Source organism: Lontra canadensis, unplaced genomic scaffold (genome assembly GCF_010015895.1).
Source record: "Lontra canadensis isolate GAN:19392208 unplaced genomic scaffold, GSC_riverotter_1.0 scaffold1, whole genome shotgun sequence".
Lineage (NCBI taxonomy): Eukaryota > Metazoa > Chordata > Mammalia > Carnivora > Mustelidae > Lontra > Lontra canadensis.
This window is the reverse complement of record NW_022630995.1, coordinates 479,953-497,574: the sequence shown is the minus strand read 5'-3', so window position 1 is coordinate 497,574 and position 17,622 is coordinate 479,953. Positions and strand designations below refer to the sequence as shown.

Genomic DNA, 17,622 nt, shown 5'->3' with positions numbered 1-17,622 from the left:
AGCAGGCTTCCCACGGAGCCCGACGTGGAGCTCGATCCCAGGATCCTGGAATCCTGACCTGAGCCGAAGGAGACACCTAAGGAGCGAGGCACCCAGGCGCCCCAATCTCTCTTCTGGAAGGGTAGGCGCGTTCTACTGTAAGAAGGACTCACACAGATACTGAGGTGATCAGAGGGACAGACTGAGTAGATACGGACTGTCCCTTTCAACCCATCCTCTTTTCCTTAGGCAAAGGGTTGCCTCCCTGGAAACCAAATTTCCAGCCTCACGGCTGCTAAGCCTGGTCATGTGACTAGGTTCTTGCCAAGGGACTGGTATCAGAACTGGTACCAGAACTGACGCAGGCAATCTCCACTTTACTTTCTTCTTCTTCTTCTTCTTCTTTTTTTTTTTTTTCATTTGACACAGAGATCACAAGCAGGCAGAGAGGCAGGCGGGGGGTTGGTGGGTGGGGAGAGCAGGCTCCCCGCTGAGCAGAGAGCCCAACGCGGGACTCGATCCAAGGACCCCAGGATCACGACGCGAGCCGCAGGCAGAGGCTCAGCCACCGACCCCCCGGCGCCCCCACATTACTTTCTTAAGGCATTTCCTTGTGCTCGTCTTGCGGCCGCTCCCTTCCGACAGAGGGAACCTCCATTCACCGCACACCGGGAGGGCAACTCCCAAGTCTGAAAGCCGCGGCGGGCAAGGCCAGAAGACAGAGCGTCGCTGAGAGGCTGGTGCCTGCAGCACCGGCGACCGATGACCAACATGAAGCGCCCGGCTGGACGCCCGAGCGGCCCGCGGCCGTCCCGCCGCAATACTCCGCAGCAGAAGAGGGCGGCGAGGAAGCGCTGCGGCCGTGCGCGGCCCGGTCTCCCCTCAGCGAACGAGAGCGAGGGGAACGGCGACACGGGGTGTCGTCGTCCGCGAGCGCCAGGAGGGGCGACAGTTTGCACGCACGTGCAGACGGCGTCCCGTGAGGACCCGTGAGGGAGCGGCGCCGTCCGCGCGCCGGTGGGACGCTCGGTGTCCCCGCCACAGCGGCCGCTTCGCGGGGGAAGGGACTGCCGCGGACAAACTCGCCCAGACCACGCCCGCAGAGGCCCGTCGCGACAAACCGGCTACACCGCCAGCGCAGAAACACGCGCATCCACACCGCGTCTAGACAGCGCCGCCTCGGGGAACCGGACGCGGGAACAGCTCGAGGCGGCAACGCGCGCCGCTCCAGCGCTGCCTCACAGAGCGGGCGGCCGCCATCCACGCCCGAGCCACACGCGGAACTGCGCGACGACGGGAGGGGATTCCGGTCCCCGGCGCTTCCTGGAGTCGCACAAGCAACACGCCCTGGACCTCCTCCGCCAATCCCAAGTCAGGGCGCGCGGACCTGAGCCCGCGGGAGGCTCCTGGGCGGGCCTGGGACTCGCACGGAGCTTCCGTCCCGCGACTCCGCGGACCGGCCTGCGCGGGCTCGCACGCCCGGCGCTCTGGCCCACACAGTCGCTACTCTATGGCACCTCGGGTTCCCTCTAGCTGCAAGCTGGAGGACTGCAACTCGTTTCTCGGCGGCGGCGCGAGGCCCGGCAGCCTCTGCTGAGCTGGAAGAAAGATGGCGGCAGCCGTGCGGCAGGACTTAGCCCAGCTCATGAATTCGAGCGGCTCTCACAAAGATCTGGCGGGCAAGTGAGTGTCTCCCGGGGCCCTGGGCGGTCGGGAGGGAAGCCGTGGACCGGTTCGCGGGGTGACGGCTGCTTCGGGATGTGGTGCGGCCTGACGATCAAGGGGGCGGGCCTGAGGTCGTCTGCCGACGCCCAGACGGGAGCAGAAAGCCGGCGGGGACCTTACGCCGGGAACCCCGAGGGCGGCCGACGCGGGGCTGCCGTCAGCTTGTTCGGGCTTGGGGAGCACCCTGACCTGCTCGTTGAGACTCTGGAAGCACGGCCCGAGGGACGACTGCCCCCATGGCCTTCATTGTCGGCCCCGGTGCCTCTGCATCGCTGCGGGCCCTCACACCGAATCTGCTCGCTCTTCGGACTTTTTTTTTTTTTTTAATTGGGGGAAATGTGTCTTCTGGGACCTCGATGTAGAGCTTCCCGGGAGGTGGCTTTTCGAGCCCGCGGGGCGGAGGAGGTATGGCCGCTCCCGTCTGCGGCCAGAGCCGCCTGGACCATCTTCTGCGAGTCCTTGTGTGTGGGCTTCTCTCCGCCGCCGACTCTGAGGAGGGGCGCCTCCGCGGAACGCCCTCGCGACGTGAGTCAGGGAGCCTCGGGTAGGGGCGTTCGCAGGAACCCGAGTTGTGTAGGAATTCTGCGGAGTTTGTGTGGAAGGCTTAGACCCGTTCCACGTTAAAACAGTGACATGTGCCTGTCACGCAGGCGGTCCCAGTCGTGTTAGCCGAGGTAGTGGGCAGGTGGGTCAGCAACGGTCCGATTCTCCTCGTACGTCATGCGGCACCGTCTGTGGTAGCGAACTCGCGTTCCGGTGAGAGGGCGCGTCCAGTGTGACGGCGCCGACCGTGCGGGTCTCCATGAGCGGATACACCTGCCCTCACCTCGGCCGTGTTCTGTGGAAACTCTGCTGCCTTTCCTCTGGTGGCAGATGTCTGGCTCTCGCAGGGGAAATCTAGCTGTGTCCCGTGGGTTTAGCTGTTGTGTACTGCAGTTTCCTTCTCAGGAAAATGGGGGTAACAGGACGTACTCTTGTCTGAGGACCAACGAGTGAGTGTGTGTCACTTAGAACAGTACCTGAGGCTCCGTGCCGCAGAATTGTCTTTGTTACTATTGTTAGAAAGCGGTTAGTCAGTACGTGTATTGACTTATTCCATGGGTTGTAAATTAGGTGAATGTGTCTTCATGGTTTAACCCTTTATCCGTGTAATGTTTAGATTTGGATGAAAGTAAAATGATGATGTGTTTTTCCCCATGCTCAGCTTACATTTCCCCCATGCTTTGCTCTGTTTTTTGTTTTCTTGAAGAACATGAGGTACATTCTTTATCAGAAGAGATAGAGGTTTTCAAGTATTCGTAGAATTCTGAAACTTAAGCTAAGAATTCACGTCCTCAGCTGTGAATTGCAGGTAAACAATAGTACTATGTTATAGGTCCTTTAGTTATGTATTCCTGTGTAACAAACCGAAAACTTAGTGGTGTGAAACAACTACTCCTTTTCAGGGTTTTTTGGGGGTGACTGGACTGTTGTGCTGGCCTAAGCCAGGCCTCCTGGTGCAGGTGCAGAGTCAGCCCGCAGCTCAGTTGGGGCTGGCGAAGCTAAAACAGACTCACATATGCATCAGGCTGCTGCTGGCGGAGTCCGTCTCTCCACATGGTCTCACATTCAGTTGTTCCTTACAGGGCCATAGACGTGTTCCAAAAGGGTGAGAGTGGAAGCCGCCACACGTAAGGCTAGCCATGGAAATCTCACAATGTCGGTTCTCTAAAACAGGTCAAAGAAAATCACCAGACCAGTCCAGATTCAAGGGGAGGAAAAATGGAGCCTACCTCTTTCTGGGAGAAGTGGCCAAGTTACATTAGAAGGGAAATTCTATAAAATAAAGGAAAGGAAATGCAGAAAGGAAAATTCTATAAAAATAGGACTTTTTTTTTTTTTTTTTTTGGTATTCCTACTTCTTGATAGAGAAGGTACCGAGAAGAGGATAGCAGGCCTTTGGAGTCTAAAGATTTCATTTTACAAGAAGCTGTTAGCATAGAGAAGAGAGGGTAACGGGAGACCTTCTAGCTCTCTTTGACTATTAGGCTGTTTTGCCAGGGCGCCTGGGTGGCTCAGTCAGTTAAGTATCTGCCTTGTGCTCAGGTCATGATCTCAGGGTCCTGGGATCAGATACTGCATCCGGCTCTTTGCTCACTGGGGAGCCTGCTTCTCTCTCTCCCGCTCCCTCTGCTTGTGCTCTCTTTTTCTGTCAAATAAATAAATCTTAAAAAAGAAAGCCTGTTTTGTAGAAAAGAAAATAGACTCCTTTGCCTTACAGAGATAGACTTTTGATTAGAACTTTTTAATAATAGAATAGAATAGAACTGTCAAAAACGGAAGACACGTACACACTAAGTAATACACACTATGGACTCTCAAGGGCTCCTTATAACACAGAGTCTCTAATTCTTTGTTATTCCCGCACACAGCAGTTTTAGTGGTTCCGATCTCAAGAGTGAAGTTCCCTAACGTCTGGTGTTTACCATGTGCCAAGCACATCGTTATTTACATTTTTTAATCCTTGAGTAATATTTACATTGCATATGAGGAAACTAAAGTATGGAGGTGAAATACCTTGCTTGAGGTCACATAGCTTGTGGCAATGCTGTAATTCAACCTGTATGCTTGGCTCATAGCTCTTGACTCTAAACACATCTACCTTTTGGCCTTAAACTATCTTCCCCGAACTAGACTACATTTCAGATAGTGATTTTTTTTGCAGGGGCCTTAAAATACCTATCTGCCTCCACTCTTTTCCACTTAACACTACATTGAAATATTTAGAATACTTAAAGATCAACCTCATTTAGGAAATTCTTTTTTTTAGCATTTTAAATTTTAAATAAAATTAAAATTTGCTGAGACATCAGTTACTCTTACTGAGATTCTCTCATATTATCTTTTTCTTTTTAAAAAATTTTTCTTATTTAAATTCAATTTAGTTAACATGTAACGTGTTATTAGTTTCAGAGGTAGAATTCAGTCATTCATCAGTTGCCTCTAACACCCAGTGCTCATTTCATCAAGTACACTCCTTACTCCCCATCACCCAATTACTTCATCCTCCCACCCTCAGTTTGTTTCTTACAGCTAAGAGTCTCTTATCGTTTGCCTCGTCTGTTTTTATCTTATTTTTCTTTCCCTTCCCCTGTGTTCATCTGTTTTGTTTCTGAAATTCCACATATGAGTGAAATCATATGTTATTTGTCTTTCTCTAACCAACTTACTTCGCTTAGCTAAGTAAACTCTAGTTCTGTCTGTGTGGTTATAAATGGCAAAATTTCATTCTTCTTGACAACTTAGTAATATTCCTGTGTGTGTGTGTGTGTGTGTGTGTGTGTGTGTGTGTGTACATACGTACCACATCTTCTTTTTTTTTTAAATTATTTATTTATTTATTTGACAGAGATCACAAGTAGGCAGAGAGGTAGGCAGAGACGGGGGGGAAGCAGGCTCCTTGCTGAGCAGAGAGCCCGATGCGGGGCTCGATCCCAGGACCCTGAGATCATGACCTGAGCCAAAGGCAGAGGCCCAACCCACTGAGCCACCCAGGTGCTCCGTACCACATCTTCTTTATCCATTCATCTGTCGATGGCCCTCTGGGCTCTTTCCATAGTTTGGCTATGGTGGACATTGCTGCTATAAACATTGGGGTGCACATGTTCTTTTGACTCACTGTTTTTGTATCTTTGGGTAAATACCCAGTAGTGCGATTGCTGGGTCATAGGGTAGCTCTATTTTTAACTTTTTGAGGAACCTCCATGCTGTTTTCCAGAGTGGCTGCACAGGCTTGCATTCCCACCAACAGTGTAGGAGGGTTCCCCTTTCTCTGCATCCTCGCCGACATGTATTGTTTCCTCAGTGGTTAATTTAGTTATTCTGACCCGTGTGAGGTGGTATCTCATTGTGGTTTTGGTTTATAATTTTAATTTTATTAAAATTAATAAATAATTTATTATTTCTCCTAGGTATTATCGTATTTAATTTTCTGAAACTTCTTTGTGATGTGTCTATGTGGATTTGTTAAATCTCTGTCAGTTGGGTTTTGCTGTGAGATAAACCACTCGAAAACTTAGTGGATTAAAACAACAAGCATTTACTTTGCTTATAATTTGTTGGTGGGCAGGGCCCAGCTGGGTGGTTCTCTGTCCTGTGTGGTCTGGATCCCACATGTACCTCTCACTTTTGCCTGCTGTCCGCTGCAGGTCCGGCAGGCACCGCTGCTGTGCTGTGTTGGTGGGGCAGGTGGCGGTGACTGGGCTGGGTGTTTCGTTATCCAGCAGGTTAACCTGGTCTTGTTCGTGTGGCCACAGCAGGGTCCAAGAGAAAAAGACACACACAGGACCTCTTGAGGTCTCAGTTCACAGCAGCACTTCACTTCTACCAAATTCTGTTAATAAAAACAAGGCCAGATCAAAGGGTTACAGAGTCACACTGCAGGGGCATATATGCAGAAGGAGAAAGAACTGTGGTTTTTCATTTTGTCTTATTTTTGTTAGTAAATCCTCTACTGCATCGTTCTGATGGTGCTTTGCCGCATTTGTTGAATGGATGTATTCGACTCTCTCATGGTCTGGGATGTTTCGGCCGTCTATTTACAAATGTAGCCTGTGTCCCATTCCGTTCCTTTCTCTAGGATTCCAGTGAAGGCCCCGTTAGGCCTCTTACTGTGACCTCCATGTCTCTAACCCTGTCTTCTGTGTTTAGCTTTGGACTGCTTTATTCTGGATAGACTTTTCTGTCCTGCCTCCTAGTTTGTCAGTTTTTCAGATGTGTTTAATCTACTGTTACGAACTTCACTGAGTGAGCTTGGATATAGTATTTCTTAGTTCTATGTTTTTGGTGGTTCTTTTTTCTTTTCTTTCTTTCTTTTTTAAATACGGTTTTTTTAAACTTTCTATTTTAAGTACGCTGCACGCCTGACGTGGGGCTTGAACTCATGACCCTGAGATGGAAAGTCTCATGCTCTGCTGACAATCCAGCCAGGTGCCCTGGTGGTCCTTTCTTCAGATGACACTTTTCATGATTCTCAGTTTCTTGCTGAAACCTTGAAGCCTGAGTTTATCTCTGTAAACATGATACGCGTATTTGCACTGCAGTCTTTCTGGTAGTTGTCGGTATCTGGAGGCCCTGCTTGTTGCTGCTGTCTGTTGCTTTTGTTGACTCTAGCTCAAAGAGTTATATACCTTATAATCTTTGTTGGGCAAGTTATTTAAAAATACACTTTTCAAAACATTTGGAGGCTTTAGGATTGTAACCTTTCATGGAGGATTTTCATTTCCTCCTGCCAGTCACCCAAGGGTGATAGCAGTCTAGGCTCAAGGCTTCAGAATTTTATGGTTTACCTAGATGATCCTTAGCATAGAAATTGTAATCTTATTTCCAAAGTGGTAGTGTTTCCTCCTTTGGCAAGCATGGATCTCTGATTTCTTTTCTTTTAGCTTCTGTAGTTGGCCAAAAATTACAACTTTCCTCTCAGTGTTTCTAGTAGATTGGCAGAATGCCCCAAGGCAGAGCCCACCAGAAGTGCCACTCTGCCTCTCAGCTGTTGGTTCACAGTCAGCAAAGGCTTTTAGGCAGATGCTCTTCATACTTTTATCTTATCCTGTTTTTTTCTTTCTTGTTAGGATTTTATGCTATTAATTTTTTCTTTTTTGCATTTTTTTCAGCTTTTTATGTTTTTATTTTTGTTTTGAGGTAGAGTTGGTCCAGTCATCTAATTTGTCATTACCATAGGTGAAAGATCTACTAATTAATACCTGTTCTACTTGTTTTGATTCTAAATAGTGACTGTGATACATTTTCATGTAAGTATGTATTGCTTACCTTCAGATTTAAGTGCCAAGAAATCAGGAATCAGTACAGACTTTAGTTCATACACATAACTGGATGCTCAGTAGATGTTTGTTGATGATGATAAATGGATAGGGGAGATGCAAGCACCTTAGTTAAATTTGTTTTCCTCTCTAATTTTTATTTTTTTTTAAGTAGGCTCCATGTCCAGTGTGGAGCCCAACACGGGGCTTGAACTCATGACCATGAGATCAAGACCTGAGCTAAAACCAAGAGATGGATGCTTAACCGACTGAGCTGCCCAGGAACCCACCTCCGTAATATTTTTTAAGGAAAATGTATTTGGTATCTGTCATGTTCTCCATATCAATCACTTCTCCGTTTTTTCTGTTGAGTGCTTAGTAAAAAGATGTTTTATTCATGGAGCCTTCTCTAGCTAATCTAACCCCTTTTGGTTTTACTCTCTTCTAAATTAAAATATTACTTCTTCATTTTTCATCTCTCTCTTTTTAAATTTTGTTTTTACTTTCTGTTAAAACATAAGATATTTCTGGGTTTATATATATTTATATATTTTAAATTACATTGCACTGAGTACATTACTCTTTTTTTTTTTTTTTAAGATTTTATTTATTTATTTATTTATTTGACAGAGATCACAAGTAGACAGAGAGGCAGGCAGAGAGAGAGGAGGAAGCAGGCTCCCCGCCGAGCAGAGAGCCTGATGCGGGGCTCGATCCCAAGACCCCGGGATCATGACCCAAGCCAAGGGCAGAGGCTTTAACCCACTAAGCCACCTGGGCGCCCCTGAGTACATTACTCTTAAGAGTAGAGCCTAATACATTTTCTCAGATACATAGATACGTAACAACTATCCAGATCAAGCTGGGGAATATTTCTAGCATGCCCAGAGGATCCCTCATGCCCCTTCCCAGTCATTGCCCTCAAATATAACCACTGTTCTACTTTGTCATCATGAATTGGGTTTGCCTGTTCTTGAAATGCACATAAATGGAACCATTCAGTTTATACCCTTTTGTGTCTCTCCTTTTTCACTTAATGTATCTGTGAGATACATTCATGCTTGAAGCATTCCTTATTGATTTGTAGAATGCCATTTTATTATCGGGCTTCACTTTCTTATTGATGAGCATTACAGTTTTTTGTAGTTTAGAGCTATTTTGAAAAAAGCTACCATGGAAATTTTTGTACTTATCTTTTTGCGGACATAAACATTCATTTTTCTTGGATATATACCCAGGAGTAGAATATTTGGGTTATAGAATACATGTTTAGTTTTAGTAGATAACTGCCGGTGGTTTTCCGGAGTGTAGATCACTTTACATTCCCGTTGAGTATAGGTGAGATTAGTTCCCCTACATTCTCACCCATACTCAAATTTCTTAGTGTTTTTAATATTATTCATTCTAGTGGAAATATAATAGTATCTACTTATGCTTATAATCCGCATTAACTTAATGAGTATTGAGGTGGTTGGGAATCTTTTAATATGCTTACTGGGCATTTGGATGTTATCTCTAGTGAAGTGCTTATTTATTTATTTTTTTATTTTTTTGCCAAATACATGGATTTCAAGTATCTTTTCTATCTATGGCTTGCATGTTTCACTTTTTTTTTTTAAGCTTTTAATTGAACAGGTTATAGACGAGGTTTGATAGACCAGAGCCCATGCCATCATCAGACTCCTCTGATTCTTCTTTCTTTGCTTCCACTTTCTTCTCAGCTGGAGCAGCGGTGGTGGAAGGAGCAGGACCTCTGCTGGCACAGCACCAGGTGCTGGGGCGGCTCTCCCAGCTTCTCTGTTGGCAGCTGAGGCTCCTATGTTGACACTGCCCAGGGCCTTTGCAAACACGCCCAGTAAGAGAGGTTCAACATTCCTACCTGCTGTTCTAATGAGGGCATTGATCTTTGCTCTGTGACCTCATCGTCCTGCAGGGTGAGGGCCAGGCAGATGCAGGCGAGTGCCGTGTGGACACTGCGGATGCGGAGCTAGTCACTGGATGCGAGGGCCTCACCCGATCACTGCATTAGCTTCCTTGAAAGGACTGAGCACCTTAAGGGCAGCTGAGGAAAGCATGTCTCACTTTCTTAATGGTGACTTTGATAGATATTCTTAAGTTCAAAGAAACATACCCATTTTTTATTCGTACAAAATTTTTTTTCTTGTGGTGAGAACTTTAAATTTTTTTTTTTTTTTAATTTATTTGACAGACAGAGAACACAAGTAGGCAGAGAGGCAGGCAGAGAGAGAGGAGGAAGCAGGCTCCCCGATGAGCAGAGAGCCTGATGCGGGGCTTAATCCCAGGACCCTGGGATCATGACCTGGGCCGAAAGCAGAGGCTTAACCCACTGAGCCACTCAGGCGCCCCTTGGTGAGAACTTTTAAGAACTACTTTTTTAGCAACGTTCCAGATATGCAACACACAGTATTATTAACTGCAGTCACTGTGCTGTACATTACATCCCCATGACTTACTTATTTTATAACTTGGAGTTTGTATCTTTCACCATCTTCACCCATTTTCCCATACTCCTCTCCTTGCCTCTGGCAGGTCCCGGTTTGATCTGCATCTGTGTGTTTGGTTTGGTTTTACTTTCGATTCCACTGTAAGAGAGATCATTTGGTACTTATCTTTCTCTGTCTGACTTATTTTACTTAGCGTTAATGCCTTCAGGATCTATCTGTCTTGTTGCAAAAGGCAAGATTTTCTTCCTTTTTATGGCTGAATAATATTCCATTGTATTTACATAAGTGTTCTTTATCCATTCATTCATAGATGAACACTTTAGTTGTTTCTATATCTTGGTTATTGTAAATAATGCTGCAGTGAACATTGGAGTATTTATATATCTTTTCAAACTAATGTTTTCATTTTGTTTGGTTAAATACCCAGTAGAATTGTTGGATCACAATGTGGGGTTTTTTTTTTTGAGATATCTTTATACCATTTCTCATGGTGACTGCACTAATTTACATTCCTACCAACAGTACACGAAGGTTCCCCTTTTTTGTGTATCTTCCCCAACACTTGTTATTTCTTGTCTTTTTTTTTTTTTTTTTTTTTTTTTTTTAGATTTTATTTATTTATTTGACAGAGACCACAAGTAGGCAGAGAGGCAGGTTGGGGGCCGGGGGTGGTGGCGGGAAGCAGGCTCCCCACCGAGCTCCCCACCTGGCTCAATCCCAGGACCCTGAGATGATGTGAGCCAAAGGCAGAGGCTTAACCCACTAAGCCACCCAGGTGCCCCATTTCTTACCTTTTTAATAATAGTCATTCTAACAGATGTGAGGTAATATCTTATTGTGGATTTCACTTGTATTTTTCAGATTATTGGTGATGTTCAACCTGTTTTTTTGTGACTTTTGGCCATCTGTATGGGGAAATGTCTATTCAGTTCCTCTCCCCCCTCCCCTTTTTTTTGAGAGAGAGAGAGAGGAAATGAACCGGGAGTTGGGGAGAGAGAGGTGGAGGGACTGAGAATCCTAAGTAGCCTTTGTGCCTAGTGCAGAGCTGGATGTGGGGTTCCATCTCAAAACCCTGAGGTCATGATCTGAGCCAAAACCAGAAGTTTGTATGCTTAACCAGCTGAGCCACCCAGGTGCCCCCTGCCATTTTTAAATCCCTCTTTTATTTATTTTTTTGCTGTTGAGTTGTATAAGTTTCTTAATATATTTTAGATATATTAACCCCTTATCAGATATATGATTTACAAGTATTTTTCTTCCTTCTGTAGGTTGCCTTTTTATTTTGTTGATGGTTTTCTTCACTTGAAGCTTTTTAGCTTGATAGATTCTCCTTTATTTTTGCTTTTGTTGTCACCGCTTCTTGAGTGAGATCTATAAAGATATTGCTAAGATACGTTAAGTTTACCACTTATATTTTATTGTAGGAGTTTTATGGTTTCAGGTCTTACATTCAAGTCTTTAATTCATTTTGAGTTTATTTTTGTGTATGGGGTAAGATAGTGGTCCAGGTTCATTTTTTTGCCTATGGCTGTCTTTTTCTCAGCACCGTTTATTGAAGACACCATCCTTTCCCCATTGTATATTCTTGCTTGCTTTGTTATAAGTTAATTGACCATATGTGTCTGGGTTTATTTCCAGGCTCTCTATTCTGTTCCATTGATCTGTGTGGCTGTGTTCATGCTAATACCATACCATTTTGATTACTCTACCTTTGTAGTAATTTGAAATCAGGGAGTGTGATGCCTCCAACTTTGTTGTTTTTTTCTCAAGATTGCTTGGTTATTCAAGGTCTTTTGTGGTGCGATACAAAATTTTAGGTTGTTTGTTCTATATCTGTGAAAAATGCTGTTGGAATTTTGATAGGGATTTCATGGAATCTGTGGATTGCTTTGGGTAGTATGGGCATTTCAACAAGACTGATACTTTTGGTCTGTGACTATGGAATGTCTTTCCTTTTATTTATGTCTTTAGTTTCTTTCATCATTGTCTTATAGTTTTCAGTGTACAGATCTTTCACCTGGGTTAAATTTATTCTTTGTTCTTTTATTCTTTTTGATGTAATTGTAAATACGATGTTTTCTCTTCCTGATGATTTGTTATTAGTGTGTAGAAACACAACAGATTTTTTAAAAATTTAAATTCAATTTAATTAACATATGGTGTATTAATAGTCTCAGAGGTAGAATTTAGAGATTCATCAGTTGCATATAATACCCAATGCTCATCACATCATGTGTCCTCCTTAAAAAATGCCCATTACCTGGTTCCACCCACCTCCCCTCTAGCAGCCCTTAGTTTGTTTCCTACAGTTAAGAGTCTCTTATGGTGGAACACGTGGGTGGCTCAGTGTTTAAGTGTCTGCCTTGAGCTCAGGTCATGATCTCAGGGTCCTGGGATTGAGTCCTGCTTCTGGCTCCTTGCTCATGAGGGAGCCTGCCTTGCCCTCTGCCTGCTGCTCCCCCTGCTGTGCCCACACGCTCGTTCTCTCTCTCTCTCTCTCTCTCTCTCTCGGACAAATAAATAAATAAAATCTTTACTAAAAATAAAAAAGTCTCTTATGGTTTGTCTCCCTCTCTGTTTCCTTCTTATTTTATTTTTCCTTTCCTTCCCTTGTGTTCATCAGTTTTGTTTCTTAAATTCTACCTGTGAGTGAAATCATATATACATACATATACATGTTTGTCTTTCTCTGATGGACTTGCTTCATTTAGCATAATGCGCTCTAGTTCATCCACATGTTGCAGATGGCAAGACTTCATTCTTTTTGGTGGCTGAGTATATTCCATATGTATATGTGTGTGCATATATATATATATATATAAAATTGTGTATATATAATATATATATTTATATATATATAGCATCTTTTTTATCCATTTATCTATTGATGGGCATGTGGGCTCTTTCCATATTTTGGCTATTGGAAACACAACAGGGGCGCCTGTGTGGCTCAATTGTTAAGTGTATGCTTTTGGCTCAGGTCGTGATCCTGGGGTCCTGGGATTGAGCCCTGTATCAGGCTCCCTGCTCTGGGGTAAGCCTGCTTCTCCCTCTCCCACTCCCCCTGCTTGTGTTCCCTCTGTCGCTGTGTCTCTCTCTGTCAAATAAATAAAATCTTTAAAAAAAAAAAAAGAAACAGAACAGATTTTGAGCATTGATTTTGTACCCCACAACTTTATCGAATTCATTTATTAGTTCTTACAGTCATATTTCTTATATTGTTCAGTTTTATTCATTTCAGTGACTTTTGTTTTATTGTAATTTGTGATAATATTATTTGATATTTAAATTTTTATTTGCCTAGACTATAGCTTCAAAGACTAAGGTTATTTAAAGTCTCTTTAGTATCATACACAGAATCTTATATAACATTTTAAAAACCCTAGGTGCTCAATTCACATTTTTGGATTATTTAATATGGCATATTAAATGATTGTTTTTTTAAAGATTTTATTTATTTATTTTTTTGAGATTTTATTTATTTATTTGAGAGAGAGAGAGAGAGATCACAAGTAGGCAGAAAGGCAGGCAGAGGGTGAGGAGGAAGCAGGCTCCCCGTTGAGCAGAGAGCCCGACTCGGGGCTCAATTCCAGGATCCTGAGATCATGGCCTGAGCCGGAGGCAGAGGCTTAACCCACTGAGCCACCCAGGTGCCCCTAAATTTTATTTATTAGAGAGAGAGAGAGAGCACACAAGTGGGAGGAGCAGAGGGAAAGGGAGAAGCAGATTCCCCACTGAGTAGGAAGCCTGACTCGCAGCTCGCTGGATCCTGGGACTCTGGGATTATGACCAAGCTGAAGGCAGCCGGTTAACTGACTGAGCCAGCCAGGTGCCCGACTGATTATTTGAATCCCAGATTTAAATTAGGTTTATTAGTCATTCCTTATTATTATTGTAAAGAACTAATTTCTTATTCTTAGATACTGGAATACTGGAATTTACATATTAGAGAATGAGTAAGATAGCGTCTAGCCTGAACTCTGTACCTCTCTTCTCTCTTTCTTAATCTGTAAAAGTTGAGAGTTTGATTAGGCAATTCGTAATGCTCTGGCAAGTTGTATGATGTGGTTAATGTAAAAGTTTTATCACTTCTAGGTTTTTTTTTTTTTGGTGTGGTTATTTATTTATTTATTATTATTATTTTTTAAGATTTTACTTATTTATTTGACAGACAGAGATCACAAGTAGACAGAGAGGCAGGCAGAGAGAGAGGAGGAAGCAGGCTCCCTGCTGAGCAGAGAGCCCGATGTGGGGCTTGATCCCAGGACCCTGGGACCATGACCTGAGCCGAATGCAGAGGCTTTAACCCACTGAGCCCCCCAGGTTCCCCTTTGGTGTGTTTTTTAATACAGATCAGTTGACAAGTTATGAAACAGTGCTTTAAAACTGGTTAATTAGAGGGGCGCCTGGGTGGCTCTCTGCCTACTTGTGATCTCTCTCTCTCTCTCTCTGTCAAATAAATAAAATCTTAAAAAAAACACTGGTTAATTAGAAAATTTCTGTGCGACATTGTCATCTTTGAGTATAATATTGTTAGTATAAAATAATCTATGGGGATGTCAGATTAAGGGGGCTTAACCATGAATATGAAAAATATGAATAAGCCAATCACAAATGAATAAACCATTGAATGCCCAGAGCAGTGAAGTAGATGTATAAATATAGATATGGGAAATAGTATATGTGCATGTGTGTATATGTGTATATAGAGAAAGAGTGAGATAGTCCATGTTAATGAATTTTCAGATAGCTGAATATTGTCCCTCAAATTTTAAAAATAATTTTAAAAACATAAATTTTTATTTTAAAGCTTAATAATATTTCCTTGCTTTATTAGAGTAATAGTTCTCTTCTTTTGGAGTTTGTTGCCTTTTCTGTCAGTTTATCTTTCTTACAAGTCAGTTTGACTCGTGTTTTTGAGAAATCATATAACCAAGTTTCAGAGAGTACTGTATGGGTTGAGAATCAGTAAGTGTTGAATGGTAGCTTGTACAAAATACAAATCATAAATTTGAATGGGTTTGTGCCCTATTTGTATATATTTTTCTTTCTATTTGTATATTTCTGTTTCTTGACTATATTCTGGATAACGTTCTGAATAATTGGCAATACTATTAGGTTTGTGAAATATATTAACTAATGCTTTTAATAAATATTACTATTAAGACAGAGGGATAAACAATAGTATAATACTTGTGTACCTACCACTCAGTTTAAGAAATAAAATACTGTTTTATTACTTACCAGTACTGTTAAATATTTGAATGCTTGTGATACGCTGCTTTAGGCATTGTGTGTATAGCAGTCAACGAAACAAAAATCCTTGTCCTCCTAGAGTTTATATTTTTAGGAAGGGGTTTGCCATTGTCTAATAACTGTCATTGTTCCTGTTTTTAGCATTTCCCCATCCTTTTTTTTTAAAAATTAAGATTCTTATTTATTTATTTGAGAGAGAGAGAGGGTGAGTGAGTGAGTGAGTAGGGGGGAGGGGCAGAAGGAGAGGGAGAAGCAGAATCCTTGCTGAGCAAGGATTCCCAACTGAGGGGAGGGGGCTCAATCCCAGGACCCTGAGATCATGACATGAGCCAAAGGCAGACACTTATCCAGTGGAGCCACCCAGACACCTCTCCCCCATCTCCATCCTTCTTCTGATTTGAATCTTATGTGGTCATGAATATTAGGCAGAATAGTTATTAGAAGTGATTGCAAATAAAGAATGTATAGGCATGTCTGAGAACATGAGGCGTATTCTGTCAGTGCATTTGGCTTGGTAGAGTTTATTTTGTACACACTAAGACATTCAATCCCTAGTATTTTGTTTCACTGCCTAGTCAACACTATCCTATTGTTGGTAACCCTAGTTTCATTAGGTCCGCAAGAGGAAAGGTTCTGGGTCACCTCAAATAACATTTTTGTGTCTGTGTAATACATAATTGAAGGAAATATAGCTTATTTTTTAAGACATTTGAAAGAAAGTTGATTTATTTAAAGAGAAGAAGGCAAATCATAAGAGACTTCTTTAAAAAAAGATTCATTTACTTAAGAGAGCGCGAGCTAGCATGTGCACATGCCTGTGCCCAAGTGTGGGGAGGGGCAGAAGGAGAGAGGGAATTCCAAGCAGACTTCCTGCTGAGCATAGGGCCATTGGGGGTAGGGGCTCAACCCCACAACCCCAAGATTACAACCTGAGCTGAAATCAAGTCATATGCGCAACTGGCTGAGCCACCCAAACACCCCAAAAGTTGACATTTTAGTTTAAATTTAAAACTAAAACTTTTTCGGGGCACCTGGGTGGCTCAGTGGATTAAAGCCTCTGCCTTCGGCTCAGGTCGTGGTCTCAGGGTCCTGGGATCGGGCCCAGTCGGGCTCTCTGCTCATCAGGGAGCCTGTTTCCCCTTCTCTCTCTGCCTCTCTGCCTCCTTGTGATCTCTCTCTCTCAAAATAAATAAATAAAATTTAAAAAAACCTAAAACTTTTTCAAGAAAAAGTGACACTTTAGCTCCAATAACTTAGAGTTGCAGATTCACTTTCTTGTGATGGGCTTGAAAACTTTTTTTTCTTTTTTAAGTAGGCTTTACGCCCGCTGTGGGTCTTGAGCTCACAGTCCCTTAGATCAAGAGTCTCATACTCTATCAATGAAGCCAGCTAGTTGCCTCCAGGGCTGAAAATTTAAAAAAATTTGTGGTATATTGTAAAGAAAACAAGAAGAAGTGATACCTTAGAATTACAGATTTAGTGTTTCTTATGATGGACTAGGAACTTACAACAACAAAAGAAATCTATGGTGTGCTATAAAGAAAACCACCAACTAGAGCACTGTGAAAGAAACCAGGATAAACAGAAATGAGTAAACATCAGAGTGAGCATTAGAGTATGTAACGTCCTCTGAACTTTATTTTCATTTGGTGTTGTTTTAGGTACCGTCAGATCCTGGAAAAAGCCGTTCAGTTATCTGGGGCAGAACAACTAGAAGCTTTGAAAGCTTTTGTGGAAGCAAGTAAGTGGAATGAAAATTCCATGTTTGCCTTGTGTTACTGAGTAGGACTTCAAAGCTTGCTCATGCTTGTTTTAGATCAAGTTACCAATATAATTTGCATTGACATTAAATTAAATCACATGGAAATTCACTTTAGAATTTATTTACTACTTGGTTATTTTTCAATAAGTTGTCTTCAGAGTTACATTACCAATTAAGGTTTTATATAGTAATTGATACAGTAACTGATGAAAGACAATGTAGCATAATGATAAAGAGAATAGTCTAGATTCAGTCTGGTCTCTTGTTATATTAGTTGTGTGTTCTTGGGTAAGTTACTTCCTTTGTGACTCCATGTCCTTATCTATAAAATGGGGATGTGATAGCTACCCTGCGGCAATGCTGGGAGAATAAAGGAGTTGATGTACCAAGTAAAGAGCTTCGAATAGTACTTGGCATATAGTAAGTGCTGCAGAGATGTTAAGTGTTACTAACGTGAAGAACACTCCGTTTGAATGGGAACCAGACATTTCCATTCTTCAAGACATTCTCACCTACTCCCTGACTTCAAACGTATCCAGCTATTTTGAAAATTACTCGAAAGTTAGGCTGGAGTTGATACTGAGTTAACAGTATTAAGGACACTTGAGAGGGCTTTACACTATACAGAATGCTTTCA

The 17,622-nt window shown here is 42.9% G+C and overlaps 1 protein-coding gene and 1 pseudogene across 2 annotated transcripts in view; one reads left to right on the top strand and one right to left on the bottom strand.

Annotated features, from left to right (window-relative positions):
- Positions 1-1,531: 1,531 nt before the first annotated feature.
- The window catches only part of COPS4 (COP9 signalosome subunit 4), a 35,970-nt gene continuing 19,879 nt past the window's right edge, over positions 1,532-17,622 (top strand). For both annotated transcript variants that reach the window (XM_032878499.1, XM_032878564.1), the window contains exons 1-2: positions 1,532-1,662; positions 16,885-16,964. In XM_032878499.1, coding sequence (XP_032734390.1) covers positions 1,589-1,662; positions 16,885-16,964 — 154 coding nt within the window. In that variant the 5' untranslated portion in view covers positions 1,532-1,588. The remainder of the gene's footprint in view (positions 1,663-16,884; positions 16,965-17,622) is intronic.
- On the bottom strand, positions 9,126-10,021 carry LOC116878349 (annotated as a pseudogene).